The sequence below is a fragment of the Eucyclogobius newberryi genome, unplaced genomic scaffold, assembly GCF_026437365.1.
Source record: "Eucyclogobius newberryi isolate DKJ021-1_F unplaced genomic scaffold, fEucNew1.0.hap1 SCAF_12, whole genome shotgun sequence".
In the NCBI taxonomy this organism is placed as follows: Eukaryota; Metazoa; Chordata; class Actinopteri; order Gobiiformes; family Gobiidae; genus Eucyclogobius; species Eucyclogobius newberryi.
This window is the reverse complement of record NW_027315746.1, coordinates 38,305,909-38,323,411: the sequence shown is the minus strand read 5'-3', so window position 1 is coordinate 38,323,411 and position 17,503 is coordinate 38,305,909. Positions and strand designations below refer to the sequence as shown.

Sequence of the window (17,503 nt, the reverse complement as noted above, 5' to 3'; positions counted from 1 at the left end):
TGTTTATTATGGTATATTATTGTGTATTATGGTGTATTATGATGTATTATGATGTATTATGATGTATTATTATCAATTATGGTGTATTATGGTATATTATGGTGTATTATGATGTATTATGGTATATTATGGTGTATTATTGTGTATTATTGTGTATTATGGTGTATTATTGTGTATTATGATGTATTATTGTGTATTATTGTGTATTATGGTATATTATGGTGTATTATGATGTATTATGATGTATTATGATGTATTATGGTGTATTATGGTGTATTGTGATGTATTATTGTGTATTATGATGTATTATGATGTATTATTGTGTATTATGGTGTATTAGGATGTATTATTGTGTATTATGATGTATTATGATGTATTATGGTGTATTATGATGTATTATTGTGTATTATTGTGTATTATGATGTATTATGGTGTATTATTGTGTATTATGGTGTATTATGATGTATTATGATGTATTATTGTGTATTATTGTGTATTATGATGTATTATGGTGTATTATTGTGTATTATGGTGTATTATGATGTATTATGATGGTCCCTGCCGTCACTGGACTCTGTTGTTGCTTTTAAAGCTTAAAACCTTTTCATTTAGTCGAGCCTTTGAATTGCATTTGTTTTAGGGACTGATTTGACTGTATATTGTTGTATATGTTGTTCACTGTAAGTTTTTGTGGTTTTATTCTGTGTTTTGTGAAGCTTTTGTGAAGGTGCTGTACAAATAACACTTACTTACATTTAAATGTCTGTGTATCTTAATAATTTCCATGATCCCATTATGTTTTGGGTCGCCAATATATATTTATTCACATTTCTTGATGGGCCAATACACACTATGTTTTAGGATGTTTTAGGATGTTTTAGGATGTTTTAGGATGTTTTAGGATGTTTTAGGATGCATGTACCCAACCCCATATGAGGCCAGAGCACTGATCCCCCCATTCAGGAGCCACTCGGAGGGCGCGGCTGTAGAACCGACCCCTGGCAGGTGCACCCCTGGCAGGTGCACCCCTGGCAGGTGCACCGCGAGAACCCCGGTTCAAAAGAATATCTCAGGCACCTGCGGTTTACTGTCAGGTGCGGCCCGTATATGAACTATTTCCATTTGGTTATTCAGGAGCGCTGTACAGCCCGAAAACTGTGGCACATTAAGAATATCAGGAAATGAATAGTACAAATAAATCCAGACATCTGTAATGGAAGCTGAAGCCTGACCTTTGAGAGGAGGACTTTGACAATCAGGAACACACAGCTCACTGCAGTGGTCATCTGTGAGGGCAAGAAGAAGATGTCAACAGGAACACCAATGTACGGGCTATTATTTCATTTTTTATACAACAAAAAGAAACTTAGAGCAAGGAACAAAACCAGGACACAGAGAGCGCGTACAAACATGTAGTAGAGTCTGTTAAATGGATCATTTTGTAATGTCAGTCCAGTCTTTGATCCTCAGTTCAGTTTGTCTCATACATTTTTTGTCATGTAACTGTAATTTGCTGCAGCCAGAAGTATTAAGCTTAAGGACAAGGAATGTGCTCTGCATTTGACCCATGGTTCAATCCCACTGGGGCCTCTCCTCATCCAAGTGTCTGTGCTCGGCTTGCTCAGGATTGGCTTTGTTGGAGGATTTCACCTGCTGCATGTTAATGGTGGGCCTCCTGGCAACCAGAGTTCCTCTAGCAGGTGGAAATTCCTTGAGAATAGTCGGCACTTGAGATAAAGAGAGACTCTTTTCTACTTTCACTTCAGGACTTTCAGGACACAATCATTAAGAAACCTCGTTATCAGGCCACATAGTTTATCAGCTGCTGGTCTTGTTTGACCGAGGTGATGTACTCTCTCTATAATAGGGGTGGCAGTAGCTCTGTGGTACTTGTCCTCTGATCCGAAGGTCGGCGGTTCAAATCCAGCTCCCAACATTGGCATCTTGGTTACCACTTAACCCGCCTCACAGCATCTGTGTCTCTGCACACTGGTGAGTGAATGGGTGACTGGTTCCTTGATGTTAAGCGATTCGAGTGCTTTGAAGGCAGAAAAGCGCTATATAAATTACCCCCCATTACTAAATTACCATTTAGTAATGGCGACTGGCTCAACAGCTCAGCTCCTTTTACTGCAGATTTAACACCCACTGGGGCCACCTCTGCCAACCCAACCCAAGTCCCCCACACCTCCCCCAACACTCTCAGTTCAGAAAGAGGATGTAAGCAGACTATTACTGAAACCCAACCCCTGAAAAGCTGCTGGACCAGACGGTGTCACCCCGGCCACCTTAAGACACTGTGAAGGCGAGCTGGCCCCTGTCTTCACTGGCGTTTTTAACACCTCCTGGAGTCATGTCATGTCCCAGCTTCAAGTCGTCCATCATTGTCTCTGTCCCCAAGAAGCCCCGGATCACTGGACATGACTACAGACCTGTGACACTGACGTCTGGAGTCATGAAGTCATTTGAGCGCCTGGTCCTCCCCCACCTCAAGTCTTACAGTTCCCCCCTGCTGGACCCCCTGCTGGACCCCCTGCTGGACCTCCTGCTGGACCTCCTGCTGGACCTCCTGCTGGACCTCCTGCTGGACCCCCTGCAGTTCACCTACAGAACCAACAGGTCTGTGGACGACGCCATCAACCTGGCTCTCCACTTCACCTGCAGCACCTGGACTCCTCGGGAACCAACACCAGGATCCTGTTTGTGGACTTCAGCTCTGCATCAACACCACCTCCTGCTCTGCTCTCCCAGCTCAACGTGCCTGACTCCACCTGCAGGTTGATCATGCACCTCTGAAGATGAGTCTCACCAAATTTCAGATTAATCGGGCTAAAGCCAAAGGAGGAGTTTGTAAAAGTTTAAAGTGTCAGCATGTTCACATTTCAGAAACTTGGCAAGTTCACCGTTGGAATAACATGGGAGGTTTCTGTCATCGCTGTATGACATGAGTCCCATTGACTTTTTGGATCGGGATGCCAAAATAGAATTTTGTGCCAAATTTCTTCAAATTTCGAAAAACTATTTTACTGTCCATATACATTTAAATTTCACTCTGTAGGGGGCGCTGTCGCACCAAATTAATTTGTTTCACTTTATGTAGGTTCAGGTCAAAGGGTTTAACAACTGATTCGTAAAAGTACGACATTTGGGAAAAACTCCTGAGTCATGCTTTGCAAATTTTGATCCAATATGGCCGACATTTGTTTGGGCGTTGCCGTAATAATATTTTTTACTTGTCTTGTCACCATCAATCTCTGCGCCAAATTTTCCTGATTCTACGGATTCTTTTTTTTGGGCTCTCTCGCAATGCATTTTTAGTGGGAGGCGCTGACGCACCAATTTTTTTAATTTTAAGGAAAAGGAGAATGTACAGGTACGATTTTTAGAGGTGTGCAATTTTTAAAAACGTTTTGTCAATGTTCACTGGGTGTAAATCAGGGGCGTTGGTCCCGAGAAGAAGAAAGAAAGAAATAATATAAAAGCCGCAAGTGGCGTCCAACGGCCCTGGCGGGCTGCCGGGCTTCGTGCTCTGCACTTTCGACTTGATAAAGATGGCGCTGACGCGGCCTCATTGCGTGTATTATCCAAAAACTAAACAGACGGCGACACATTGGACATGGCCAATCCAGTGCAAATTCAGTGCACTCATTGTTGACCATTTCTGTCATAGCAGGAGTAAGTATGTGTGATCGAAGCAGCGCTTCGCCCTGCTGGTGTCAACAATGAGTGAATGGGCGCCTCTGGCCTAATTATATATAGAGCAACTTTAAAAAATATTAAAGACACAGATACTCACAGCAATTGCGGCCCAGTGCCGCAGTCTGAAGGCGGCGTAGGCCAGGATTAGAGCGGCGAACCTGAAGACGGCCAGGAGCTGAAAAACACAGACGCGCACCATCACAACCACAATACCACATTCATGGCTTCAAATACCATCACACCCACAACACCACATTCATGGCTTCAAATACCATCACACCCACAATACCACATTCATGGCTTCAAATACCATCACACCCACAACACCACATTCATGGCTTCAAATACCATCACAACCACAACACCACATTCATGGCTTCAAATACCATCACACCCACAACACCACATTCATGGCTTCAAATACCATCACACCCACAATACCACATTCATGGCTTCAAATACCATCACACCCACAACACCACATTCATGGCTTCAAATACCATCACAACCACAACACCACATTCATGGCTTCAAATACTGTAATACTAAATTGTGTAAGGTAACCATGAGGTAACCATTCATGGCAGGACTTTTAAGGCCCAAGTACATACCGTATTTTCCGGACTATAAGTTGCACCTTTTTTCATAGTTTTGGCCGGGGTGCGACTTATACTCAAGAGCGACTTATATGTGATATTATTTGTTATTTTCACACTGACAAGCGCAAGAGGGCGCTCTAAGCGACACAGAAGAAGAATTCAATGGATTTAGTGATTTGGGGTAATACTGATGCTTTGGTAAACTTGTTAGCATGTTCTTTATGCTATAGTTCTCTGAATAACACTTACGACACTTTGATGGCTCAGTCCAATATTTCTAAGCAACAAAAACGTGATGCATTTTTCCAACAGAAACTCCAATAAAAAGCTGTTTCATAAAACAATCATCGGATTGCAGACTTTGTCCACAAGATTAAAGGAATAATAGAGGATTTTTAGAGTCTTATTTCCTCGTGGCGGGGCGTCGCTGGTCCCCTGTCCACACTGGTAGATGCCCGGCTGCCGGACGCCACTGAAAGCTACGACAACAGAAGTAACTTCAGGAATCACAATTACAGTGGGTGGTGTGAAACTGGATGCCAGGAGCACCGGGGAGGAAGAAGATGAAAGAAGAAGAAAAGGGGTGAGAGGAAGGGGAGAAGAAGAAGAAGAATAAAGTCTGAAGAATAAAGTCTAAAGAATAAAGTCTAAAAAGCCTAAACAATAAGTCAGACGGGGAGACGGATTACCACGAGTAAAGTTTGGAGAAGAAAGTCTAAAGTATAACTGCAGTGGGTGCATAATTAATATTAGAATATTAATGTAAGTATTTGCCCTTTAAACAGTAAAAAATGTATTAGGAAATCAGTTTCTTTACAAATAAAGTGCAATCACGTTTGAACTAAAGATACAGTATTACATAATGAACATATTCAAGTTGGTTTAACAAACTCCAATTATCACATACAATAACAAACTCTTAAACATGTAACCCTATTTTCTTTCTATTTTTGTTTTAATGGAAGGGTTCTATCTTCACAGAACACAAAACAATCATAGAACTAAACACAAATGATCAGCCCAGCACAAAAGTCTAAAACAGCCTGAGTAAAATGACTTCAATGATCAACAACACTGTTCGAAGAGCAAACAATATGAGACCACCATGGGCCACCCAGCGGGCGCGTGCACCCAGCGGGCGCGTGCACCCAGCGGGCGCGTGCACCCAGCGGGCGCATGCACCCAGCGGGCATGTGCACCCAGCGGGCGCGTGCACCCAGCGGGCGCGTGCACCCAGCGGGCGCGTGCACCCAGCGGGCGCGTACACGTGCACCCAGCGGGCGCGTGCACCCAGCGGGCGCGTACACGTGCACCCAGTGGGCGTGTGCACCCAGCGGGCGCGTGCACCCAGCGGGTGCGTATACGTGCACCCAGCGGGCGCGTGCACCCAGCGGGCGCGTACACGTGCACCCAGCGGGCGCGTGCACCCAGCGGGCGCGTGCACCCAGCGGGCGCGTGCACCCAGCGGGTGCGTACACGTGCACCCAGCGGGCGCGTGCACCCAGCGGGCGCGTGCACCCAGCGGGTGCGTGCACCCAGCGGGTGCGTACACGTGCACCCAGCGGGCGCGTGCACCCAGCGGGCGCGTGCACCCAGCGGGTGCGTACACGTGCACCCAGCGGGCGCGTGCACCCAGCGGGCGCGTGCACCCAGCGGGTGCGTATACGTGCACCCAGCGGGCGCGTGCACCCAGCGGGCGCGTACACCCAGCGGGCGCGTACACCCAGCGGGCGCGTACACGTGCACCCAGTGGGCGTGTGCACCCAGCGGGCGCGTGCACCCAGCGGGTGCGTATACGTGCACCCAGCGGGCGCGTGCACCCAGCGGGCGCGTGCACCCAGCGGGCGCGTACACGTGCACCCAGCGGGCGTGTGCACCCAGCGGGCACGTGCACCCAGCGGGTGCGTATACGTGCACCCAGCGGGCGCGTGCACCCAGCGGGTGCGTATACGTGCACCCAGCGGGCGCGTGCACCCAGCGGGCGCGTGCACCCAGCGGGTGCGTACACGTGCACCCAGCGGGCGCGTGCACCCAGCGGGTGCGTATACGTGCACCCAGCGGGCGCGTGCATCCAGCGGGCGCGTACACCCAGCGGGCGCGTACACGTGCACCCAGCGGGCGTGTGCACCCAGCGGGCGCGTGCACCCAGCGGGTGCGTATACGTGCACCCAGCGGGCGCGTACACCCAGCGAGCGCGTACACGTGCACCCAGCGGGCGCGTACGCGTGCACCCAGCGGGCGCGTACACCCAGCGGGCGCGTACACGTGCACCCAGCGGGCGCGTGCACCCAGCGGGCGCGTACATGTGCACCCAGCGGGCGTGTGCACCCAGCGGGCGCGTGCACCCAGCGGGCGCGTGCACCCAGCGGGCGCGTGCACCCAGCGGGCGCGTACACGTGCACCCAGCGGGCGCGTGCACCCAGCGGGCGCGTGCACCCAGCGGGCGCGTGCACCCAGCGGGCGCGTACACGTGCACCCAGCGGGCGCGTACCGGACTGGAGAGGAGAATCCGAAAAATAGTCGTACCTCAGATTCAGGAGGAGCAGGTTTTGGTCCTGGTCGTGGAACACTGGACACGCTCTAGACCCTCCATCGGGGGCTCCAGGGTTCATGGGAGTTTGCACAGTCACATGTGCTTTGTGGATCTGGAGAAGGCTTTGGACCGTGTCCCTCGGGGAGTCCTCGGGTGTAAATCTACGTTCCTACTCTCACCTATGGTCATGAGCTTTGGGTAAAATGAGTGTCCTCCTCCGGGTGGCTGGGTGCTCCCTTAGAGATAAGGTGAGGAGCTCAGTCACACGGGAGAGGAAACGGCCGAGTGGTTTCGGGCATCTGTTCCGAATGCCTTCCTTGGAAGGTGTTTAAGATAATATAAGATAAGATAAGCCTTTATTTGTCCCACAATGGGGAAATTCTAGGGTTGCAACACAAAGTAGGTACAGAAGTAAATAATAAAAAACATAACTTAGAAAAAAATTTGAAAAAACACTCTTATAGAAAAGCTCTTATAAAACTCTTATACTTTTAATAAAAATATGATATATAAATATATATATATATATATATATATATAATATAATCCATATAACAGCTGTAAATAAGAGTGTTACTATTGTTATTCTTATAACAATAGTAACACTTTTATCTTGGGCACAGGTACCAGACAAAAAAATAAACCCAAATAAATTGTCTGTTTGCTGTAACCCGAGTCAACATTTTTCAAGTGGCTAGGACGGTAGGTAAATTCTTATTTTTTTTTACTTTGAAGGCAAAAAAAAAGATCCAAATTTTGCCATTTTTTGACTCTGCTTTTGAGGACGTTAAAGACTTTTACGTGCGCTTTATAGTACGGAAAATACGGTAATAGGTATTAGTGGTCTACAAAACATCAAAATGTATGTTTTATGATCATAGAGGAGCTAAAATTGTAATAAAACAGTTTGGCACATATTTGGATCACTTGTTCCGAATATACTTTTTGATACAAAAAGGTCAAAGCAATTGATAGTGGTTTGCCTCCTGCTGCCACATCCTCTCCAACAGTCTGCCTCCTGCTGCCACATCCTCTCCAACAGTCTGCCTCCTGCTGCCACATCCTCTCCAACAGTCTGCCTCCTGCTGCCACATCCTCTCCAACAGTCTGCCTCCTGCTGCCACATCCTCTCCAACAGTCTGCCTCCTGCTGCCACATCCTCTCCAACAATCTGCCTCCTGCTGCCACATCCTCTCCAACAGTCTGCCTCCTGCTGCCACATCCTCTCCAACAGTCTGCCTCCTGCTGCCACATCCTCTCCAACAGTCCGCCTCCTGCTGCCACATCCTCTCCAACAGTCTGCCTCCTGCTGCCACATCCTCTCCAACAGTCTGCCTCCTGCTGCCACATCCTCTCCAACAGTCTGCCTCCTGCTGCCACATCCTCTCCAACAGTCTGCCTCCTGCTGCCACATCCTCTCCAACAGTCTGCCTCCTGCTGCCACATCCTCTCCAACAGTCTGCCTCCTGCTGCCACATCCACTCCAACAGTCTGCCTCCTGCTGCCACATCCTCTCCAACAGTCTGTCTCCTGCTGCCACATCCTCTCCAACAGTCTGTCTCCTGCTGCCACATCCTCTCCAACAGTCTGCCTCCTGCTGCCACATCCACTCCAACAGTCTGTCTCCTGCTGCCACATCATCTCCAACAATCTGTCTCCTGCTGCCACATCCTCTCCAACAGTCTGTCTCCTGCTGCCACATCCTCTCCAACAGTCTGTCTCCTGCTGCCACATCCTCTCCAACAGTCTGCCTCCTGCTGCCACATCCTCTCCAACAGTCTGTCTCCTGCTGCCACATCATCTCCAACAATCTGTCTCCTGCTGCCACATCCTCTCCAACAGTCTGTCTCCTGCTGCCACATCCTCTCCAACAGTCTGTCTCCTGCTGCCACATCCTCTCCAACAGTCTGCCTCCTGCTGCCACATCCTCTCCAACAGTCTGCCTCCTGCTGCCACATCCTCTCCAACAGTCTGCATTTCTCTGTGAGTAATGTTCACTTTGACATGGGCTTAGAAAGAAATCAGACACACTTTTCCAACAGAATTCCCTCATAATACGATCCTGTGGTTCTCCAGTGAGATGTACATCATTCATTCCTCTGTGTATCGGTGCGGTTTGTTTGTGGAGGAGCTACGTGTGTGTTTGGACGTTACAGACTGGGAGGTTTTCAGAGCTGCCACAGACAGTTTGGATGAGGACACGGACACTGTGACGTCCTACATTCTGTGAGGACAGCATTAAACCATCACTTTCAACAATGATAAACCCTGGATCACACTTAAACTGAGGCTGAGGCAGAAGGAGGCAGCGCACAGGGCCGGAGCTAGAGGGCGCTACAAAGATGCAAAGTACAGATTTAGCAGGAGGTGTGGAGAGCTAGATCTCAGTACAATACTTTTCTGAAGCAGCAGCTCTCCAACAATAACCCCGCCTCTGTGTTGAGTGGGCTCCGGCTTCTCACCAATTACAAGCCCAGAGGCCCCCCGTTCCGCAGACGGCCGAAAACTGGCTCAACGGCTTCGCTCCTTCTTTTGCAGATTTGACACCCTCCCCCACTTTGTCAGTTCAGAGACAGGATGTAGGCAGACTATTTCGGAAATCCAATCCCCGAAAAGCTGCTGGGCCAGACGGCATCACTCCTGCCAGCTCAAGAGACTGTGCAGGCGAGCTGGCCCCTGTCTTCACAGACATTCTTAACACCTCCCTGGAGTCATGCCATGTCCCAGCTTCAAGTCGTCCATCATTGTCCCTGTCCCCAAGAAGCCCCGGATCAATGGACTTAATGACTACAGACCTGTGGCTCTGACGTCTGTCATGAAGTCATTTGAGCGCCGGGTCCTCCCCCACCTCAAGTCCCTAACCTCCTCACTGCTGGACCCCCTGCTGGACCTCCTGCTGGACCTCCTGCTGGACCCCCTGCTGGACCCCCTGCTGGACCTCCTGCTGGACCTGCTCCTGGACCTCCTGCTGGACCCCCTGCTGGACCTCCTGCTGGACCCGCTCCTGGACCTCCTGCTGGACCTCCTGCAGTTCACCTACAGAACCAACAGGTCTGTGGACGACACCATCAACCTGGCTCTCCACTTCACCTGCAGCACCTGGACTCCTGATCCTGTTTGTGGACTTCAGCTCTGCATCAACACCACCTCCTGCTCTGCTCCAGGACAAGCTCTCCCAGCTCAGACTCCACCTGCAGGGGGAGCACTGACTCCACCTGCAGGGGGAGCACTGACTCCACCTGCAGGGGGAGCACTGACTCCACCTGCAGGGGGAGCACTGACTCCACCTGCAGGGGGAGCACTGACTTCCTGATGGATCAGAGGCAGTGTGTGCAGCTGGGGAAGAATGTCTCAGACACTGGGACTATCAGCACAGGAGCTCCACAGGGCTGTGTACTTTCTCCCCTGCTCTTCTCCCTGTGACAAACTGCTGCACCTCCAGCCACGACGCTGTAAAACTGATCAAGTTTGTGGACGACACCACCCTCATCACCATGACGACACCACCCTCATGGGGCTCATCTCAGACGGGATGAGTCTGCTACAGGAGGTGGAGCGGCTGGTGCAGCGGGAACAACCTGGAGTTCAATATTCAATCGTGGACTTCAGGAAAGACATGTGCAGCTGCAGCTGAGGCAGAGTGCGAACATATGTTTTCACATTAGGAGGACAGGTGAGTGACAGGTGAGTGACAGGTGAGTGACAGGTGAGTGACAGGCGGGCTGAATGCCCTGGCTCACCTGGAATGCCCAGGGTTAAGAAAATGTGATCAAAATCTCAGCTGTTTGACAAACACAGGTTTGACATCATCACATTTCCCTGTACAGATTATTACTGGCTGCGTTAAAGCAGCTTCCATTTAGCTCTAAAACATGTTGTAAGTATAATCACTGCTGACTGAGACGTTGTTGTGTGGTCATAACTAGTTATATCAGACTTGTTCCTCGTACGTTCAGCTCTCTGTGTGTCATGTGTCCCATTCTTCATCTCACTGGAGGTTATTTTGTTTTATTTACTTCCTGGTTTGTTCCGCTCTCTGCTTCGTTTGCGTTCACAATTCAGAAGAATTGCGCCGGTCTTCTATTATATCAGGACGAGTTTACTTCTTTGGTCCGGCTCAGAGTTCAATTGTGTGTTCACAATGATCAAACAAACTGAACCAGGCAAATGAATCCTGATTCAACTCAAATGTGAATGCACAAGTCCACCAGCAGAATCAGCCTGAATGAGACCTGTGTAGAACGCTGCCATGTATAATAAATGTATGTCATTTAAATGTACCCACATTGCCACGACGTCTGACACGATGTTGCTGCATCAATATTTTGTACATGTTTTTGATGTATTTGTAATTGTTATGAAGATGGTATGAATCTGACTCACAAATATGTCGAAGAAGGAGTGGTGGAAGTCGTAGTGGAGGACTTCTTCTGTGAGCTGCTGCAGGAGGCCGTCCTTGCCCTGAAACACAGCACGACCCTGTCAGCATTTCAACACATCTGAGGTCAATGGGGCAAAAGAGTTGAATTCATCTGAGATGGATTATTAAGTTCAATGCCAGTAGAACACCTGCATGGACGAGCCCAAAATGTACTCAAGAGTAAAGTTACTTCAGAAGTAGTGGTCCTTACGACACAAACGTTTACCATGTGCCTTAACTTTCTTTTTCTTTGGATGCCTCACTTTCCTAAAGTCTTATTTTAAATGTGACCTAATTAGTTTCTCTCTGGTCTTGTGAGTCACAATATCAATGAGACGATTTGCGACAATATAAAAGACAAAATTAAAGCCGCGGCAGCAGCGATGATGCTCTCGCCTCCCGCGCGACCGCCTCAATTCAACATGGCTGACTTCCTGTTTATCATAGAGCGATGCTCCAGGTGTGTTTTACTCATCAAAGGTCAGAGGTCAAAGGTCGCTCTATCACTGTCCCAAGTCTCATGTGCCTAAGCCAAAGATTAAGAGTTTCATGTTTTTTCTTTTTTGAACCAGTCGCACTGTTGAGACGAGCGTTCTACAAGCATGTGTGACCTATGACCCCATGTGTGACCTATGACCCCGTGTGTGACCTATGTCCCCGTGTGTGACCTATGACCCCGTGTGTGACCTATGACCCCGTGTGTGACCTATGTCCCCGTGTGTGACCTATGACCCCGTGTGTGACCTATGACCCCGTGTGTGACCTATGACCCCGTGTGTGACCTATGTCTCCATGTGTGACCTATGACCCCATGTGTGACCTATGACCCCATGTGTGACCTATGTCCCCATGTGTGACCTATGACCCCATGTGTGACCTATGTCCCCATGTGTGACCTATGTCCCCATGTGTGACCTATGACCCCATGTGTGACCTATGACCCCATGTGTGACAGTCATCAATGTTCAGGGTCAAAAATGCTCGAGTTGTGGCAAAATGTTACCATGCAAAACTATAATAAGAATAAGAAGAAACCATGGCAAGAACAATGTCTGGATCCATTCCATTCTGGAGCCAATAAGCCACATTAACGTGAATACTTCACATACACGACTTGTATACAGCACACATGAGTCTACACAGTACTCACAATACCCTATCATGACGCAACAGAAACAACAGTATTTTGTGAATTTAAAGTTTGATCATGTTAACTAAACTGGGTTTAGAGTTAATTATCATGTTGGCAACATATGGGTGCTTCAATTTATTTTTCAGGTTTACTTTGCTAAATTGAAGGTTAGTTATTACAAATAAAAACAGATTGTCATTGTCTTTAGATTCCACAACTATCACCACAACTATAACCATTTAATACTTTTAAACTTAAACTTTTTACATTTAAACTATCACTATATCAATTTATGTGTAGCTATTGGTACGATATTGGTACTTGGAGATTTATTTTAAATGTTCACATGGTTTTACACCTCAGGCTCAGATGAAGGAGCAGCAGCTGCTAAACAATACATTATTTATTTTCAAGAAAGTGACTAACAATCAATATTTTGCATTGATGTAACAAGATTATTTATTTCAAATGCATTTGTAAATATAGTAGAAAAAGCTTCAGTTGTAGTCATCTGGACTCAGTTAGAAAAAATAGACGTTTCGACTTCATCCAAGAGTCATTGTCAATAAAAGAATTTAGGTCGAGAACTCCGATATTTATACTATTCTGTGGTAAGTCCCGCCCATTGGGAGGAGCCTTCCTGAAGAGGAAAGAGTTGTTTGTTTCAACAGAAACTTACCCTCTTTGTATCTACTGAGCCTATTCAACCCTTTAATGGGCTCTTAGTCTCCCCTTTGTCTTTGTGAGACCCTGGCTCACCCTGAGGACCTGATGAGCATCTAAATGTCCTGGTCCTGGTCCTCTACCTCTCCAGGGGTTCAGGATACCATTGTACACTACAGGAAGATTGAACCTTAGACCTCCGTTTCTGTTTAAAGAAGGTTTTTCTATTTAAAAAAAATAGCTTCCTTAACTCCTCTTTCAAACCATCTTTTCTCCTGCTTAAAACCTTCACCTCACGTCTTCAAACGAGTGATTAGAGGCTTCAAGATGGAGATGCACGGCGCTCTGTGGTCCTGAACTCCAGTGTCTTCTGTGGTCCTGAACTAGTATTTACTAGTTACTATGTAACGTTCTTTACAACGTTACATAGTGAGACTAAACAGCCTCTGCACAAGAGGCTCTATCAGCACAGAAGAAATACTAGTTCAGGACCACAGAAGACACTGGAGTTCAGGACCTCAGAGCGCCGTGCATCTGCATCTTGAAGCCTCTAATCACTCGTTTGAAGACGGTGAGGTGAAGGTTATTTTTATTGACAATGACTCTTGGATGAAGTCGAAACGTCTATTTTTTCCTAACTGAGTCCAGATGAAACAACTGAAGCTTTTTCTACAATGGAACTCTCCTGGACGAATGAGGGATTACACCCACATTTGTAAATATATTATTATTATTTTTTTAAACTTAACAAATTAACTTTTAAACGCTTTTTTTTTTTCAAAATAAAACAGAAAACTTACAAATAAAATTAGTTGAACAAATTAATTAACAAAGTCAGATGGCCTTATTTACAACTTTCTTCCACATCATCATCATCAGATGACTATTTGCATGAGTCTCATTTACATGTGAATTGTCTTTACACAAGTTACATATCACAGCAGAGTCGTCATGACGATGAGCTGTTTGTATCAGAATTACTGCTAACACGTCCTGGACATGAGTGACTTTGAATTCCACATCCTCCAACAGGAGAGTTTGTCTTGTGTCTGAGATGTGGCAGTAGTTTGTGTGTCTGAGATGTGGCAGTAGTTTGTGTGTCTGAGATGTGGCAGTAGTTTGTGTGTCTGAGATGTGGCAGTAGTTTGTGTGTCTGAGATGTGGCAGTAGTTTGTGTGTCTGAGATGTGGCAGTAGTTTGTGTGTCTGAGATGTGGCAGTAGTTTGTGTGTCTGAGATGTGGCAGTAGTTTGTGTGTCTGAGATGTGGCAGTAGTTTGTGTGTCTGAGATGTGGCAGTAGTTTGTGTGTCTGAGATGTGGCAGTAGTTTGTGTGTCTGAGGTGTGGCAGTAGTTTGTGTGTCTGAGATGTGGCAGTAGTTTGTGTGTCTGAGATGTGGCAGTAGTTTGTGTGTCTGAGATGTGGCAGTAGTTTGTGTGTCTGAGATGTGGCAGTAGTTTGTGTGTCTGAGATGTGGCAGTAGTTTGTGTGTCTGAGATGTGGCAGTAGTTTGTGTGTCTGAGATGTGGCAGTAGTTTGTGTGTCTGAGATGTGGCAGTAGTTTGTGTGTCTGAGATGTGGCAGTAGTTTGTGTGTCTGAGATGTGGCAGTAGTTTGTGTGTCTGAGATGTGGCAGTAGTTTGTGTGTCTGAGATGTGGCAGTAGTTTGTGTGTCTGAGATGTGGCAGTAGTTTGTGTGTCTGAGATGTGGCAGTAGTTTGTGTGTCCGAGATGTGGCAGTAGTTTGTGTGTCTGAGATGTGGCAGTAGTTTGTGTGTCTGAGATGTGGCAGTAGTTTGTGTGTCTGAGATGTGGCAGTAGTTTGTGTGTCTGAGATGTGGCAGTAGTTTGTGTGTCTGAGATGTGGCAGTAGTTTGTGTGTCTGAGATGTGGCAGTAGTTTGTGTGTCTGAGATGTGGCAGTAGTTTGTGTGTCTGAGATGTGGCAGTAGTTTGTGTGTCTGAGATGTGGCAGTAGTTTGTCCTGTGTCTGAGATGTGGCAGTAGTTTGTGTGTCTGAGATGTGGCAGTAGTTTGTCCTGTGTCTGAGATGTGGCAGTAGTTTGTGTGTCTGAGATGTGGCAGTAGTTTGTGTGTCTGAGATGTGGCAGTAGTTTGTGTGTCTGAGATGTAGCAGTAGTTTGTCGTGTGTCTGAGATGTGGCAGTAGTTTGTGTGTCTGAGATGTGGCAGTAGTTTGTGTGTCTGAGATGTGGCAGTAGTTTGTGTGTCTGAGATGTGGCAGTAGTTTGTGTGTCTGAGATGTGGCAGTAGTTTGTGTGTCTGAGATGTGGCAGTAGTTTGTGTGTCTGAGATGTGGCAGTAGTTTGTGTGTCTGAGGTGTGGCAGTAGTTTGTGTGTCTGAGATGTGGCAGTAGTTTGTGTGTCTGAGATGTGGCAGTAGTTTGTGTGTCTGAGATGTGGCAGTAGTTTGTGTGTCTGAGATGTGGCAGTAGTTTGTGTGTCTGAGATGTGGCAGTAGTTTGTGTGTCTGAGGTGTGGCAGTAGTTTGTGTGTCTGAGATGTGGCAGTAGTTTGTGTGTCTGAGATGTGGCAGTAGTTTGTGTGTCTGAGATGTGGCAGTAGTTTGTGTGTCTGAGATGTGGCAGTAGTTTGTGTGTCTGAGATGTGGCAGTAGTTTGTGTGTCTGAGATGTGGCAGTAGTTTGTGTGTCTGAGATGTGGCAGTAGTTTGTGTGTCTGAGATGTGGCAGTAGTTTGTGTGTCTGAGATGTAGCAGTAGTTTGTCGTGTGTCTGAGATGTGGCAGTAGTTTGTGTGTCTGAGATGTGGCAGTAGTTTGTGTGTCTGAGATGTGGCAGTAGTTTGTGTGTCTGAGATGTGGCAGTAGTTTGTGTGTCTGAGATGTGGCAGTAGTTTGTGTGTCTGAGATGTGGCAGTAGTTTGTGTGTCTGAGATGTGGCAGTAGTTTGTGTGTCTGAGGTGTGGCAGTAGTTTGTGTGTCTGAGATGTGGCAGTAGTTTGTGTGTCTGATATGTGGCAGTAGTTTGTGTGTCTGAGATGTGGCAGTAGTTTGTGTCTGAGATGTGGCAGTAGTTTGTGTCTGAGATGTGGCAGTAGTTTGTGTGTCTGAGATGTGGCAGTAGTTTGTGTGTCTGAGATGTGGCAGTAGTTTGTCCTGTGTCTGAGATGTGGCAGTAGTTTGGGATGATGGCTGCCTAGTCTGGCTTAGAAATCAAAAGGCAGAAAGAACTATGTTTCAAATAAGATGCAGAATAATGTATTTTAACCAAACAAGACTTACTGAGAATCATGGTTTGAATACACCCAACAATCAATCTCTTAAAATAACGACAACTTATATTCAAAGTGCAATCAAAAAACTAAAAAACAATACATCTCTGTGCGACAGGTTCACCTCAGAGTTGTTTCCAGCTCTAAAAGACACACTTAGTCCTTTCCTTTTGAAAACACCCCGTCCAAATCATTCTGTCCGGGAGAACGGGAGCCAACTAAGCGAAAAAACGAGTAGCTTCAGCATCCTCCGGACTTACTTCAAAAATATGCGCTCGCGCCGAAAACCAATATGATCACACACTTAGGAGCGGCGTATCGCGGCATATTTTCCAACGCTTTTACAAAATAAAGGAGCGCTTTTAACGCCGTGCGCCATAAACGAGCACCGTAATTTACGCCATACTCCGCTCCTAAGTGGTGGAGTGTGATCATATTGGCTTCCCATATTATCGAGCACCGAAGCAGAAAAGTTACACTGCGGCGCTGGGACGGTGATCTGGTGATCTGGTGACCTGGTGAACAGGTGACCTGGTGAACAGGTGATCTGGTGAACAGGTGACCAGGTGAACAGGTGATCTGGTGAACAGGTGATCTGGTGAACAGGTGAACAGGTGATCTGGTGAACAGGTGATCTGGTGAACAGGTGACCAGGTGAACAGGTGATCTGGTGAACAGGTGATCTGGTGAACAGGTGACAAGGAAGGTAAACAGGTGATCTGGTGAACAGGTGACCTGGTGAACAGGTGATCTGGTGAACAGGTGACCTGGTGAACAGGTGATCTGGTGAACAGGTGATCTGGTGAACAGGTGACCTGGTGAACAGGTGCCAAATAAACATGTGGGACCAGAATGGAAGTCTTCTACGTTGTTAACTATATGATAGCGTTGTTTGTTATTTGAATAAAAAACACGATCTTTGTTTTTCAACCTGGCAGATGTTTTTTCAGCCTGGCGCCATCTTTTGGGAAGCGCGGTGGCGCCGCGCGCACGGTTATCTTTATACCTGCTGGTATCTTTTCAGCATGGCGGGGCCCGCCGGCCAAAACCCCTCAGCGAAAACACTAATATTTCCTTTTTTTCTAAGATTTATTAATAAAATGGCCGTCCACATTTTAAAATACCCGGTCCAAAATACGGGAACACAGCCCTCCATCTAAAAGCCTGAAGGAAGGACCGACTTGACTGTGCCTCATATAGACCAATC

The 17,503-nt window shown here is 47.1% G+C and overlaps 1 protein-coding gene across 1 annotated transcript in view; it reads right to left on the bottom strand.

Annotated features, from left to right (window-relative positions):
- stard3nl (STARD3 N-terminal like) overlaps positions 1-17,503 on the bottom strand; it is a 31,657-nt gene that overhangs the window by 9,875 nt on the left and 4,279 nt on the right. Inside the window, exons 3-5 of the mRNA XM_072441975.1 lie at positions 11,215-11,292; positions 3,797-3,874; positions 1,233-1,286 (exon numbers count right to left, since the gene is read on the bottom strand). Coding sequence (XP_072298076.1) covers positions 1,233-1,286; positions 3,797-3,874; positions 11,215-11,292 — 210 coding nt within the window. The remainder of the gene's footprint in view (positions 1-1,232; positions 1,287-3,796; positions 3,875-11,214; positions 11,293-17,503) is intronic.